Source organism: Larus michahellis, assembly GCF_964199755.1.
Source record: "Larus michahellis chromosome W unlocalized genomic scaffold, bLarMic1.1 SUPER_W_unloc_1, whole genome shotgun sequence".
NCBI classification, from domain to species: domain Eukaryota; kingdom Metazoa; phylum Chordata; class Aves; order Charadriiformes; family Laridae; genus Larus; species Larus michahellis.
Window position 1 is genome coordinate 1,482,450 of NW_027435888.1, and position 15,965 is coordinate 1,498,414.

Here is a 15,965-nt window from a genome sequence, read left to right on the forward strand (position 1 = left end):
AAAATAGAGCACTTCCTCAGAATCCAAGTGGATAGTAGGAAATGTTTTTTGCTGAACAATTGTACCTGTCTCTCTCACACACAGACAGAACTTCCTGCAGACAATGGAAAGGAACTGTGGCTGGATGGTCTAAAAACTCCTTTGAGAAGGGCCTGTAACACAGGTGTGATGAGATTTGGCTATTCGGAGCATTTCGCTGAAGCTGGGCCCCTGCTTCCCTCCATCAGGCGAGAGCTCTTGAGCGTGCGACTTGCTCCTTGCAAGCAGTCAGGAGTGACCTGGCCAGTCCTGGGCAGGGAGTGTTTTGGGATGCAATGGGCTCCATGTGGGACAGATGGGTGTCTTTTGTAATGGGCTGGGTCTGATTATAAGGGAAATGTTTAGAAAATGTCAACAAAACGAAACAAAAAAGAAATTAAGAACAAGTTCTAAAGGAGAGAAAAGAACTTACCCTTCTGGAATTACAGTCCTCTGTTCTCATCCTCCTTCTTTGGTTTAGTTATGTTTTAACGTTGCAGACTTAGAGGGGCGATTTTGTGTGCTGTCTCCATTTGGAAGGGAAAGTGATTTTCAGTTTTTCAGATGGGATGCATTTAATGGAACACAAATGTCCTCAGCTGTAGGGCCCCAGGTGCCTCTTGCCAGTGCAGATGCCCTGAGACCCTCTGCCCAGCCTCCCTGTGCAGCTGCTGGGGGCTCTGGTGTCCCTCAGCTCTCATGTGCTGGCTGCCAGTCCCAGGAAAATGCATCAGGTAACTGGGGCGTCGAGCAACTGAGGTCTGCCTGAGAAGCTGAGGAATTGTTTTCCACATTTAAAAAAATAAGAGCACATTTTCACCAGCCGAGATGATTGAATACGTTTCATAAAATGAAGATGTTTTCCCATGATGCCAAAAAGGGCATTTTCAGGAAGTGTATTAACCTGTCGTGGTTTAGCCTCAGACGGCAACAAAGAACCACGTGCCGCTCGCTCGCGCCTTCCTAATACAGGAAGAATCGTAAGAAAAGGCAAGACTCTTGGGTTGAGACAAAGGCAGTTTAACAGAACAGCAAAGGGAACAGGCAAACAACAACACGGATAGGGGAATATACAAACGCGATTACGGAACCGCCGCTCCCCGCCGCTCGCCAGCCAGACCCAGGACGCCCCAGCCCGCTTTTAAGCAGCAACTTCCTGCCCCCTCCCCCGGCAGCTCAGGGTGGGCGTGGCTCACATGGCATGGAATACCAGGGAAAATTAACCCTATCCCCACCGGAACCAGGACATTATCCACCCCTTATTCCATACCATCTATGCCATGCCCAGCAGGTTCCAATGAATTGCCACCACTTTCCCCTGTTATATATATATATATATATATACGCACATATAATGCCCTTAGTTTATGGGTCATCCCTCCAAAGTGTCCGTTGAGTTCTTTTAATCCACGGCTTTGGGCTCCATCTGTTAGAACAGTCTCTCAGGGCAGGTGAGATGCTGGGTGGTGCTGGTCTGTTGCATGCTGTATTTTTTGGAGCTTGTGACGGGTGCACCTGGTGTGGCTCATGCACGCAGTCCGTGGGCTGAAGATGTAGATCTTGAGGAAACTGCTGGGCGCCAGCTGCTGAGGTCAGTTCTTATCCCATCATCCCTGTGCCTTACTTGTAGTACAACTGATAGCAATTATAGCAATGAGGACATACAGTGACAGTGTTACTTAGCAATTAACAGCACACAATCTGATTCATTGGCTATTCTCGCCCAAAATCAGATCCCCATGAGGTACACATCGGACTTCCCCATCCTGCCGCATCACCCACCAAGTGCACCCAGGTCCTTGGGCAAAAGCAATCCCACGGATGGGTTTGCCTTTGCCTGAGGCAGGACTAACCCAGACTGTCTTCCCTGGCATATTCTTCATGTGCACTACGGGGACTTTATCCCCTTCTACAGTACGTGGAAGTTTTGATTGGGCAGGGCCAGCCCCATTGGTAGATCCCCTGGGGTTAACTAGCCAGGTAGCTTTTGCTAAATGAGTATCCCAGTGTTTTAAAGTCCCACCACCCATTGCTCTCCGTGTAGTTTTTAACAGTCCATTGTATCGTTCTATCTTCCCAGAGGCTGGTGCGTGATAGGGGATGTGATACACCCACTCGATACCATGCTCTTTGGCCCAGGTGTCTATGAGGCTGTTTCGGAAATGAGTCCCGTTGTCCGACTCAGTTCTCTCTGGGGTACCATGTCGCCACAGGACTTGCTTTTCAAGGCCCAGGATAGTGTTCCGGGCAGTGGCATGGGGCACAGGGTATGTTTCCAGCCATCCAGTGGTTGCTTCCACCATTGTGAGCACATAGCGCTTGCCTTGACGGGTTTGTGGCAGTGTGATATAATCAATCTGCCAGGCCTCCCCATATTTGTATTTCAGCCATCGCCCTCCATACCAAAGAGGCTTCAAACGCTTGGCTTGTTTGATCGCAGCGCATGTCTCACATTCATGGATGACCTGTGCAATAGTGTCCATGGTCAAGTCCACCCCTCGGTCACGAGCCCATCTATATGTCGCATCTCTCCCTTGATGGCCTGAGGAGTCATGGGCCCACCGAGCTATGAATAGTTCACCCTTATGTTGCCAGTCCAGATCCACCTGAGCCACTTCAATCCTAGCGGCCCGATCCACCTGCTGGTTGTTCTGATGTTCCTCCGTGGCCCCATTCTTCGGTACGTGGGCATCTACATGGCGTACTTTCACAACCAGATTCTCTATCCGGGCAGCAATATCTTGCCATAGGTCAGCAGCCCAGATGGGTTTGCCTCTGCGCTGCCAGTTGCCCTGCTTCCACTGCTGTAACCACCCCCACAGAGCATTTGCCACCATCCATGAGTCAGGATAGTGACTCAGGACAAGAAATTAGCATTCTCTGGAGCACTGTGTTATATTTTTTATCAGGCTGCATCACTTTGTACTTTCGTTTGAGCATAATTAAGAAAAACACTTCCGTGCCTGTGTGCAGCCAGTTCTCTAAGAAAAGCAGGTGGGAAGTGGTGCCCAGGAGCTGTAACGTTCAACTACAGATTTCCGTGGAAAAAGGTTAGATTTTAACATTGTGATGTTAAAATCATGGCCAGGTGGCCACGGAGAGAAATGGCGGGGTTGGGGCGGTGAGGAGGAACTGTCTATATGGTGTTTGCCATCAAGGAGACAGCTTTTCCTACATGTCCAGAGCTCCTTAGGAGGCACCCTGGATGAATATCAGCTGAAGAATGTTGGCAACACTTATTCTGTCAGCTGGCAAAAAAGAATGCAAAAACAAACCAAAAATCTCAAAAAGTCCTTTCCCTTTGGATATTCATTGAAATCTCCCTCTTTAAAGTCCTGAAACCTCTCCAACTGGCTGTACAAGACTTGAAGACTTGAAGAATCTTATGGGGAAAGGCATGGCTCATCAGAGCTTTTTGCATTTTAACGACCATGTGATGTATTTGGTGCTGACTCCCATGAACCTCAGTTACTGTGAGGAGAGTGAACAAACCACTTGAGAAGTTAAAGTCAGATGGCTCTGATGCTGAGTCAACCTCTGATGTGTTCTGTCAAGGAAAGGTCCATTTTAATGACATCAGAAGCACCCACACAAACCATACACCGGCTCCTTCCTAAAAGCTACACAGGCAGTGGGGAAATCACAGACCATGTTCCTGCTCCTGCCCTACCAGGTACGCGGGCAGCAGTGACTTCACCAGCTCCTACACAACCCATGGGCCTCTTCCTGGCCTATCAGCTCAGCGGTCACAGGTGACCTTGCAAACACCTACACAAGATGGGTGCTTAGTCCTTGCCTACCAGCTTCTCAGGCACCTGGGACCTCAAAACACCCAGCACAAGACATGTTTCTCCTGGGCTCCTCAGGCACCAGTGACATCGCAGAGACATCCACAAGCCAGGTGACAGCTCCTGGCCTGTCGTCTGTGCAGGCACCAGTGACCTCCAGGCACCTACACAAGCTGTGCACCTGGGCCTGCCTTATCAGCTACTCAGCCAAGAGTGACATCCCAAGGACAAGCCCGAGCCACGTGTCTCCTATCAGCTACACCAGCACCAGTGACCTCACCAGCCCCTACAGGAGCCCTGGCCTTGCTCCTGCTCTATCAGCTACTCAGGCACCAGAGACCTGACCCCCACATCTCCCCCTGCTTGCTGTCTGCTCACCTCTGAGATACGACTCCTCACAAGCTCCTGCACAGACCAGAAGCCTCCTCTTGGCCTGTTGGCTACTCGGGCAGCAGCTCCTCACAAGCACATACCAACCTATTTGCTGCGTGCTCGTCTTTTGGAGGGACCCAAGCCAGTACTGACCCCCCTCTCCGTCACTTGCTCACCCCTCCTAGAAGGGGGCCGTAGCCCCTGGGCATGTTCCAGCGTGTCCGTGCCCCACCACCTTTCGGGCACCCCTCCGCCCTCTTGAATTCCCCCCAGCCCACCCTGTCAGGGCTTGTTCTGCAGCCTGGTAAAGTGGGGGACCCCCACCCGGCCTTTTCCTTCTGCTTCCATTCACATTTAAACTCTAATTCTTCACTACACTAAATCATACTGAAGAAGGATTTATTCAATTCAAAATGATGGACAAACCACAATGGTGGCCCCCGTGCATGTAGGGGAAGGGCCTTCCGGATCCGATGCACTTCCGGGTCTACCCAGCCGGGGTGGCCGGTGCTGGCAGCCAATCAGAAGAGAGCAGAGGCCCGGTAGAGGAGAGGGGGCGGGACTTCCCCCGGAAGCTGGTGGGCGGGGCAGCTGTCAGGCCGAGTGGCCATCAAGAAGAAGGTGCAGGGCCCCAAACCTGAGGCAAAGGCTCAGGGAGGCAGCGATGGGAACCAAAGGTGGTCAGTCACGCTGAGGGATGGAGGCGTGTGAGAGGGGGAGTGTTTATTCCAGCAAGGTCATCTGCGCGGGGACCTTGTTAATGGGGAAACGGGGAGAAAAAAGGGGAAAGCAGAAGCAGAGTGCACTGAGCCACAAACTTGAGAAAAGAACCATGAAGTCGATGGCAAGAAAGAACTTTTGCCAGTCCCAGGAATTGGTGGGCCATCAAGAAAGTCCAGGTGGCACCTCCAGGAAGATCAAGTGGCCGTTTGAAATGAGAACGTTGTGACGCAGAGGGAGCCTGGTCTGGGAGGGATGTGGGAATGAATAGAGCTGTGCAAAGCCCTGAGGGACATGCAGCGGAAGGGGGAGCAGGGAGGAACCAAGAGGGGGGAGGCAGAACATGGTGTAAAAGAGGCCAGTTGCATGTCAGACTGGATTGACCGGGAAAGGGATGGAGTTTTTAGGAAGAGAGAAGGGCCAGGGGCTGCTGGTGTGTTCGGAACCCACAGGGAAACGGCTGTGAAATGCTTCATAGGATTTAGGGTGTGTTCCTCTAAAGAAGTTGTCATGGTCAGTGGCCCAGCTGAAGTGCCTCTGTACCAACGCACGCAGCCTGGGGAACAAAGAGGAGGAGCTGAGCACCCTTGTGCAGCTGGAATCCTCATGGCTGGGGTTTGCTACAGGCCACCCGAGCAAGAGGAGCCTTTTGACGAAGCGTTCTTACTTCACCTCCAGGCAGCACCACACTCAGAGGCTGAGATCTACTGGGGGACTCCAGTCACCCTGGCAGCTGCTGGAAGAGCATCCCATGAAGCTGTAATCAGTGCAGGAGACTCATGGAGTGTGTTGACGAAGGGATTGAGGGCAGCCCTGCAGAGAAGGGCGTGAGGATGCTGGGGCTGGAGTAACTGAACATGAGCTGGCAATGTGCGCTGGCATCCCCAAACCATTTTGTGGAGCACATGCCAGTGGTGGTTACCCAGCGGATGTTACTCCAAACCTGAAGTGATCTCGGGAAACTGAGTTTCCCACAACAAGACACTCCTAGGAGTAGCTGCTGGCACTTGTGCTCCCTCAAATTCATCTCATCACACACATGAAATGTGTATTCCTAAGTCTGTGATGCAAGAACAAACTTCTGATGCAGTCATTTTGTGTCCCTCCATGGAGGGACAGACCAGCTCTCTGAGCTGAGGTGAGTGGCTGTTGCTGCAGCTGTGAGGGGCTGGTTGGTGACGATTACCCTGGGGCAGGTTCCCCGGGGTGTCCAGGGACCGTGGCACAGAGCAGGTCCTGCTCTGCTGGTCCTTCCTGTCTCTCCAGAAGGCCTGGCTGTGTGAGAACACTGCTGTGTGCACCCAGCCTTCACACTCACACAGCTGAGCTCTGCACTGGTGTTTTCCTCTCCCGAGCACTTCCCAGCTCAGCCCAGGTAAAGCCAAAGCTGTGTGTGTAAGCAAAGCAAAATAAAGCATTCTTTCACTGCTTGATTTTCTGCTGCTGCCTTTATTTTGTTTCAAGTATGGAGGGAGTCTGGCTTCTCATGTACATCAGGTCATTGGGCAAGAAACAACACCTGAATGCTTAAGAAGTGAGATTAGGAAAAATATTATTGGAAGACTAAAAAAAGAGCACGAGAGAAAAAAGAGAAACAGAGAAAGAGAGGAAGGAAAGCAAGGAATGAGAGCAAGGAAGGAAAGCAAGGCAGGAATAAGGAACAAAACAAGGAAGGAAGCAAGAAATGAAGGAAGGAACCAACGAACGAATGAACAAAGGAATGAAGGAACAAAGGAACGAAGGAATGAAAGGAAAGAAGGAAGAAATGGAAGGAAGGAAGGAAGGAAGGAAGGAAGGAAGGAAGGAAGGCAGGCAGCAAGGAAGGAAGGCAGCAAGGAAGGAAGGAAGGAATGAATAATGAAAGAAAGAAAGAAAGAAAGAAAGAAAGAAAGAAAGAAAGAAAGAAAGAAAGAAAGAAAGAAAGAAAGGAAGGAAAGAAGGTTATGAACAAAAGGTCGTCCTGCTGTTTTCAGTGAATATGCTGGGAGTCATAGGAGAAGGACAGTTACCTCATCGTTGCTGAAATACAGTATATTGCAATAGTTTCCTAAGGGCATCCCTGAGCTCCTGGTTCCTCATGCTGTAGATGAGGGGGTTCACTGCTGGAGGAACCACCGAGTACAAAACTGACACCACTAGGTCTAGAACTGGAGAAGAGACAGAGCGGGGCTTCAGATAGGCAAACATGCCAAAACTGATAAAGAGAGAGACCACGGACAGGTGAGGGAGGCATGTTGAAAATGCTTTATGCTGTCCCTGCCCAGAGGGCATCCTCAGCACAGCCCTGAAGATCTGCACATAGGACACCACAATGAAAACAAAACACACAAAAGAAAAAAAGGCACCAAACACCATAAGCCCAACTTCCCCGAGGTAGTCTGATTGTGAGCAGGAGAGCTTGAGAATCTGGGGGATTTCACACAAGAATTGGTCCACAGCATTGCCTTGGCAGAGAGGTATTGAAAATGTATTGGCAGTGTGCAGCAGAGCATGGAGAAAGCCACTGCCCCAGGCAGCTGCTGCCATGTGGACACAAGCTCTGCTGCCCAGGAGGGACCCATAGTGCAGGGGTTTGCAGATGGCAACATACCAGTCGTAGGCCATGATGGTGAGAAGACAATATTCTGATGTTATCAAAAGTAGAAACAGAAAGACCTGGGCAGAACATCCCGAGAAGGAGATGGCCCTGGTGTCCCAGAGGGAATTGGCGATGGCTTTGGGCAGGGTAGTGGAGATGCAGCCCAGGTCGAGGAGGGCGAGGTTGAGGAGGAAGAAGTACATGGGGGCGTGGAGGCGGTGGTCACAGGCTACAGCAGTGATGATGAGGCCATTGCCCAGGAGGGCAGCCAGGTAGATGCCCAGGAAGAGCCAGAAGTGCAAGAGCTGCAGCTCCCGCGTGTCTGCGAATGCCAGGAGGAGGAAGTGGGTGATGGAGCTGCTGTTGGACATCGGATCCCTTTGTTCCCGAGGTACTGCCAAAGGAGGAAAGCACACTCACAAGTCAGGACAGCTCTGAGCAAATCTCTTCCCATTGCCTGCCCTTCCAAACCCAAGCTGCGGAAACACACTGTGCCTGCGTCCTTTTTTCCAGGAGCTTTCTGCATTGCCCTTGTTGGAGCTCTCATTGTTGCTGGCCAAGTGTGCCATGAGGAGCAGAGCTCTGCTTGTGGGCTCCCAAGGAGTCATCCCTGCTCCACAGCAGCGGGGATTGGGGAAAGGGGTTACAGCTTCTGCCATTCACTAGTTACCTCATCTGTAATCCACTTGTAACGCAGAGGAGCTGCTCAGCATATTCCTGCAGGAAAACCTCAAGGAAACTCCTGGTTGTCCTCAAACTGCAGTGACATGAGCAGAGCCAGCTCACTCCTCAGCCTTGTTGGGTGGGAAAGACCACGCAGCTTTTGACTCACTCCCCCCTGACCCCCTGCAGAGGGATAGGGAGAAGAGGGAGAAAAAGGAATAAAAATCTCATGGGTTCAGATACAGACAGTTTGATAGACTAGTAAAGGGAAAGAAAATAACAATCATTGCAAAAGAATATAGGAAACCAGGAGTGATGCAGTACAATTGCTTACCACCCGATGCCCATCCCGAGCAGCGAACACGGATTCCTGCCGCCCGGCCAACCCCCATTTCTGTACTGAGCAGGACTAGTCCAAGGCATTTTAATGCCCTCTCTGGTGGTTTTGGTGTTGAGTCCCTGAAGCTCAGACACAGGGGAGGCTGATGAAACCTCTCCAGACGTCAACGTCAGATGCAAACTCCAAAGTTTCTTGGAGCGTTAATGGGTCCCACTGAGGGACATTAGTGCCAAAGGCTCCTGGGGTCTCATTCGAGGGAAAACTGGAGGCAGTGAGGGCAGGTAGGCAAAGGCAATGGAGAGGTGTCTCTGACGCTGGCTAATGCTGAATATGTGAGAGGAAGGCAAAGGGCCAAGCCCTGGCCTCCAGCCCCTGGGAAGGGAGGTCCTGCCCCACAAGCACAGCTCAGGGCTCTTGCTGGGGCATTGTGATGGGAGGACGTGCAATGCCAAGGGCAGAAAGACAGAATGACGGCTCCCGGGTGGGGAAGAGGAGGCGCTAAGGCCCTAGTGCTGTAAGGATAAGGTGTCTTCTGGTAGCCTTGGTGGCACAGACAACAGCCACAGCCAAGAGGAGAAAGACATAAGCACTGTTGGGGGCTTTCAGCCTTGCCAACTCCCTCGATCGTCTCCACGACAGGCTGTGCTATGGTGTCCCACATCTGCTCCTCTTCCCCTGCAGGCTGCAGACATCCCCCCTGCTTCCCCGTCTTGCTCTCCCCTCAGCATCTCACTGCCTTTACTCATCTCTCTCCATCGTCCTTGGCTGTTCCTGAAACACAACGCCTTGGGCTGATCCCGACTCCCTCTGGGTGATCTGTTGCAGCACAGCACTGCCCTTGCAGTGGCATTTCTTTCTCCTGCTGTCCAGTCTCCACCTCCCAAGCTGCCCTTTGTTGCATTATTTCTTTCTCCTGCTGTTTCCCACCAAAGAAAAGATCCATCATCTCACAAACAACCTTTCAACCAGGTTCAGGCTATTCCAATAGTGCCCAAAGCCTCCCTGCCACTGGGCCAGAGAAGCCCAGGTCCCTCAGCCTCTCCACCAAGCACACGTGCACTGGGCCCTAAAGGCCATCTTGGCAGACCTCCTCTGGACACTCTCCAGGTCCTCTCCACTTCTCCAAAATGGGGAACCGCACACTGGGACACAGCTGTGTGCGTTGGGCCACAGCAGTGCTGAGTCAAAGGGGAAGGTGACTCAAGTTGCCTGGGGGGCACACGCTCCTCCTCCTGCAGCCCCGTAGGCAGCCGGCCCTGTTCATAGTGAGCGTGCACCACTGGCTCATGAGGCGTCCCTCAGGGTGCCCAGCCCCGTCTCCGCAGCGTCACTGCTCAGCACATCAGGTCCCAGCCTGTTCTGCTGCATTGGGGTTATTCTTCCCCGGGATGCAGGACTGGCCACTTCTCCTTGAAAGACTTGAAGACGTTTCTGTTGGCCAAATCCCAGCGTTTCTCCAGCTGCCCCTGGACTCAAGCTGCATTTGGTCAGCTGTTAATGTTTGTGTGCAGATGGTCACCCTGATGCTTGTTCCCCAGGGCTCGGTATTGGGGCCAGTTCACTTTAAGATCTTTATCAATGATCTGGACGAGGGGATCGAGTGCACCCTCAGTAAGTTTGCAGATGACACCAAGTTGGGTGGCAGTGTCAACCTGCTTGAAAGTAGAAAGGCATTGTAGAGGGATCTGGAGAGTCTGGATCAATGGGACAAGGCCAATGGTATGAGGTTCAACAAGGCCAAGTGCCAGGTCCTGCACTTGGGTCACACCAACCCCATGCAGCGTTACAAGCCTGGGGAGGAGTGGCTGGAGAGCTGCCCTGCAGGAAAGGACCTGGGGGTGTTGGTCGACTGCCGGCTGAATATGAGCCAGGAGTGTGCCCAGGTGGCCAAGAAGGCCAACAGCATCCTGGCCTGTATCAGGAACAGTGTGGTGAGCCGGAGTAGGGAAGTGATCGTTCCCCTGTACTCGGCACTGGTGAGGCCCCACCTGGAGTACTGTGTCCAGTTTTGGGCCCCTCACCACAAAAAAGACATTGAGGTGCTGGAGCAGGTGCAGAGAAGGGCAAGGGAGCTGGTGAGGGATCTGGACAATCATTTTATGTGGAGCAGCTGAGGGACATGGAATTGTTTAGCCGGAGAAAAAGAGGCTGAGGGGAGACTTCTGACTGTCTACGACTCCCAGAAAGGAGGTTGTAGAGAGGTAGGGATCGGTCTCTTCTCCCAAGTAAGAGGGAATTGGACAAGAGGAAACAGCCTCAAGTTGCATGAGGGGACGTTTATACAGGATATTAGGAAAACTTTTTACACTGAGGGGGTTATTAAGCATTGGAACAGGCTGCCCAGGGATGTGGTTGAGGCACCATCCCTGGAGGTATTTAAAAGACGGACAGACATAGTGCTTAGAGCTATGGTTTAGTGATGGCTTTTGTCAGAGTTAGGTTGATGGTTGGAGTAGGTGATCTGAAAGGTCCCTTCCAACCAAGCCAATTCTATGATTCTATTCACCTTTCATGCCCTTTTCCACTCTTTTTCCACTCTCAAGTTCTTCTCTTGGATCATCCTCATCCCCTCCCATACAAAGAACCAACTCTTTTTCACCATTTCCTTGTTGGCCCTTCCCTTGGTGTTTCTGCGATGGTGACAGTGGCACTTTCCACCTTCATCATGACATCCATTAGGCCATTAGGACGTCCAAAAGCTGCAAGAAGGCCTCCTTGAGCTTTTCTGTTTCCAGGCTCAATAACTTCAACTCTCTCAGCTTTTCTTCCTAGGAGAGGTCTTCCAGCCCTCCAGTGGTTGTTGGTGATCCTTCTCTTGACCCGCTCTATAAGGTCCATGTCTTTCTTGTGCTGGGGCCTCTAGAACTGCACACAGTGTTCCAGATGAAGTTCAATGAGACTGGAGTAGAGAGGGGGAATCCCCTCCCTCCACCTGCTGGCCACGCTTCTGTAGATGCAGCCCAGGCTATGGTTGGCTTTCTGGGCTGCAAGTGCACATTGCCGGCTCTTGTCCAACGTTTCACACACCAGCATCCCCAAGTCCTTCTCTACAGGGTTGCTCTCAATCCATTCATCAGTCCGTCTGTATTGATACTGGGGATTGCCCCGACCCAGGTGCAGGACCTTGCACGTGGCCTTGTTGCACTTCCAGAGGTCACACATGTCCCATTTACCAGTGACTAAAACAGCTGAGCGTTCCTTTCCCAAGGTTTAGGGTCTTGACTATAGTTTTCAGCTGGCATATATCCCTTCAGATCATGAATTCCACCAGGGGCTGAACGCTGCAGCCCAGGCTGCCACCAGTCTTGGCCTCTCCAATAAGTATCTCTGAGTTGGTGACAGGACGAGGGAGCTGGGTTTGGGTTTAGGCATGAGGCATGTGGTGAGGGTTTCAGCTTTGGCGTTAGTGTTCAGGGAAGGGCTATAGAGGAGAGCTGCAGGTGAGGGATTAGGGTTAGGGTCCAGGCAAAGGCTTAGGGGGAGCTGCGTCGTGCCGAGTCTGAGGGGCAAGAGTGTGGAAGGCACTCAGCGTGTATGGGCCCTCGTGGTGACCAGAGGGAAAGCTCATGTGGTGATGGCCAAAAGCATCCCCATTGCAATGAGCTGGGGATTAGCACTGGGCCCCTTGGCTTGGCAGGGCACATCCAGGGGGCTACAGCACACAGGATGTCTCTGCCTCCTTTCTTTGTCACCCTGAAATCACTGCCTCTGGTTCTCTGCTCCAATCAGCCCCCAGGGAGGCACGCTTCCATTTCCTGAAGCAGCTTTGTCACCCACAGCCCTCAGCAGACCTGCTGAACCTCCAAGGCTCGTTATTCCTGCCAGGGCCCTCCACACTGCGTGACTTTCCCCCGGGAGCTTGTTAACGTGAAGGAACTGTAATGAGTTTATTCTTGCATCTCAATTCACCGTATGGTTCCAGGGAGACCTTGAGGAGAGACTGTCTCCAAGGAAGAGTTTTGCTAGAGTTTGCTGGAGAAGAAAAGTTTTGTTTAACAAGCACATAATGTAACATGGGCAGGGACATCGCTAGAGACATGAGTTGGTGACAAGGCTCTGGGATGGAAATTTGGCCAAGAATAAGGCACAGTTTACTTAATCTGCCACACTCTCTCTTTAGCCAACTCACTAACTGTGCGTATATTTAGAATTTCCTATCAATCTCTGCAACGTATTTCTTTTATGGTGGTGGTTTGAGGAAGGTGGAGCTTATTGGAGGCTTAGACTTGGCATATAGTGGAGGAATGCATTGGGTTTCTTTAATTAATTGGTATCATTTTGTCCTTCTGGCTGTTCAAATTTAATAAGAATCCCTTGTCTATTTACAGCCAAGACTGCGGGGGAATTGGGCAGGAATTGGTGCAAAGGAGCTGTGAACATTCAGCTGCAGACTCAGCGCACAAGTCTGATGTAGGAAAAGAATGCAAGTCCCAGGCAGCCCCAAGAGAAACGGTGGGGAGGAGGTGGTGGGGGGGCAAGTTGTCTGTACAGTGGGGGACCTCGAGGAGATGGCAGTTGCTACCTCTCCGGTCCTCCTTAGGAGACCCTCTGGTTCAGTATCAGTTGGAGAAAGCTGCAAGCATTTCCTCTGGAAAAATAAAAAGACTAATGAAAAGCCCTTTCCAAACGAAAAATTACCTTTTTATTAAGTTCTTCTTGAAACCTTCCACTTTAAGTAGACTCCTGAGACCTCTCCACTGAGCTGTACCAGGCTAGAAGCCCTGAAGAAAATCATGCAAGAGCTGTGGCTCCTTAGGGCTTTCTGCACTTTAACGAGCCCCATGGGGCATTTGCTGCTGAGCCCAGGAATGCCAGATACTGAGAGGAGCTTGAACAACCTGTGCAGGAATTCAAGTCCGAAGCAAACGCCAAAGTGTCTTGGAGCATTAATTGTCCCCACTGAGGGCCATGACAGACCAAGCCTCCCCATGGATTTGTTCGAGCAGGCAACTGGAGGCTGTGATTACAGGGAGGCAAAGGCACTGTGCAGGTGGAGCTGATGCTGAGTAAAGCCTTGATGTATTTTATCCCGCCAAGCGGCCAGCCCTGGGAAGGGGGATCCTGTCCCTCACACTGGCTCAAGGTTCCTCCCGGGGCAGTGAGGTGTGGGGTAGGCAATGCCGAGTGAAGGACAACGGCACCACACCTCCTGGCCTCCCTGGGGGGTGCGAGGAAGCAGTGAGGCCCCGGTTCCATGAGATTAAGGTGTCTCCTTTCAGGCCTTGGTAGCAAAGACAACAGCCACAGCCAAGGGGACAAAGACCTGCAGGCTGTGGACACCCAACCTCTTTCCTCCCCTTGCTCCCACTGGGGCATCTCCTCGCCTTTCCTGACAGCTCTTCTGCCTCCCTGCCTGTTCCTTGGAACACCCAGCGTTGCGCTGATCCAGGCTCCCTCTGAGTGACCTCAGGAGTCACAGCACTGTCCTTCATGGGACATTTCTTTCTCCTCATGTCCAGTCTCGTTGTGAATGTTGATTTGGGATCCTGCCCAACTTTGAGGGGGCAGCAATTTAAGATTTAGTAACACGGGGTTAAGTCATACGATTCTAACAATACTTCATCATTTGCCAGTTCTCAAAGTGATTTATCAAAATTTGCTATAACCACCACAGTGACATATTTAAAGATTCAAAAAAGGAAAGGTTCACCAGACACGTTTGACAGTTTCCTGAATCAAATCAGACACTCGCAACCACAAGACTTACAACAGTTTCCTAAATCGAGTTGCACACGCAGAAAGTCGCTGAGGTGACCATCTCTGTGCAGGTAAGTCCGCACTGGGGAAGGGAATCATAGCAAAAAGGGCCAGCGAGGGGCTCCTTTGGGGGCTTTTTGAAGCAGGGAAAAGCATCCAGCCTGTGCCGGAAACCGGCCGCTTGTGGGTGGTCTGCTGAGGAGGTGTGGGCAGAGCCAGCAGCACCGGCGGCAGATCTAAAGGAGGCGTACTCGCTGGGACCACTTCCCCCCTCATAAAAGAAGCCTTTTGGGAGCACAGCGACCTGGTCACTGCGCACTGAGTAAGCACGCAGCGCATGGACATCACCCAGGGCGTCACCGGGGAGCACCACAACAAGGCGGTCATCACCCTCTCGGATGGAGTTTAGCTCTGGTCTCCACCCGGCAGAAGGTCGTGCTCTCAACCTTAGCCAGGATGGATGTGGGAACCCAGAGAGAGCTCCCACAGGAACATACAGCTGTCCAGGTCACAGGCTGCAGGGGGTGCCAGAGCCTTTCACTGGTAATGCGGGGCAGCTGTAACAGCTGCTGTGTGCCTTGTGAACAGGTGAACCATGTGCTCAGCCTGGTGGCAGAGCTGTGAGAGGAAGTCAAAAGGTTAAGGAGCATTAGGGAGGCTGAACAAGACACAGCCAGGCTCTGCCCTCCTTGAAACAGAAGCAGGAGCACCTATCAGAAAGTCACCAGGATCCAGGGACCCCTGTATCCTGCCCTGTCAGGCAGAAGGCAGAAGCCTAAATGCAAAGAGTGAATGGAGGGAAATTCATGGTCGGGGCAGCAGGCGAATTCCCTCCTTGCCCACCTTGTCCCCCACCCCGGTACCTCTGAAGAACAGATCTGAGGTTCTGGTTGAGGAAGTCCAGTCAAATGAGGATGTGGATGATGGGCAGTCCACACCAGAGATGTCTCCACAGTCAGAATGGTCTACTGCCCGTATCACAACCACAACCCCAAGGAAGAAAAGAAGGGTTATGGTCGTTGGTGACTCCTTCCTGAGGAGACCAGAGGGTCCAATATGCCGGGTAGACCCTCCTCATAGAGAAGTCTGCTGTCTTCCTGGAGCCCGGGTGAAGGACATCACCAGGAAACTTCCTCGCTTGATACAGTCCTCAGCCTATTACCCGTTACTGATATTCCTTGTAGGTGGAGAGGAAGTTGTGACTCGTAGACCAAGAGCAATCAAGGGGGACTTCAGGGCCTTGGGAAGGTTGGTGAGGGAATCTGGGACACGGGTTATTTTTTCCTCACTCCTTCCAGTTGCAGGCAGTGACGTTGGAAGAAACAGACGGATCCAGTCTATTAATACATGGCTCCGTGGCTGGTGTCACCACCACAATTTCAATTTTGTCGACAATGGGATGGCCTACATGGCACCGGGCTTGCTGGCATCACCTGGGAGACACCTTTCTCAAAGGGGGAAGAGGGTCTTTGCTCAAGAGATTGTGGGGCTGATCGACAGGGCTTGAAACTAGATGTGAAGGGGGAGGGGGATGTTAATATCAGGCTTGTCTGTGACCAGCTGTGGGATAACATGTCAGGGTTAGAGGGATGGGGTGCTAGTGAGGGCCTTTGACCTGTTGCCTGGAGGCATGCTGGGAACACTGCATCATAGTCAAAGTCTTACAGAGACGAGCCAGGGGCTTCTGAGGTTGTTGGAGTCAACAGGGAAACACCCGTGAAACACCTCAAGGTGATCTCCTCTAAGAAGGTAACACAGGCAACAGCCCAGCTGAAGTGCCTCTACACAA

The 15,965-nt window shown here is 52.0% G+C and overlaps 1 protein-coding gene across 1 annotated transcript; it reads right to left on the reverse strand.

Moving 5' to 3' along the window:
- Positions 1–6,311: 6,311 nt before the first annotated feature.
- LOC141736657 (olfactory receptor 14J1-like) lies at positions 6,312–7,847 on the reverse strand. The gene has a single exon (XM_074571209.1). The coding sequence runs from the start codon at positions 7,845–7,847 to the stop codon at positions 6,909–6,911; it is 939 nt and encodes a 312-aa protein (XP_074427310.1). The 3' UTR covers positions 6,312–6,908.
- Between the last annotated feature and the right edge of the window lie 8,118 nt (positions 7,848–15,965).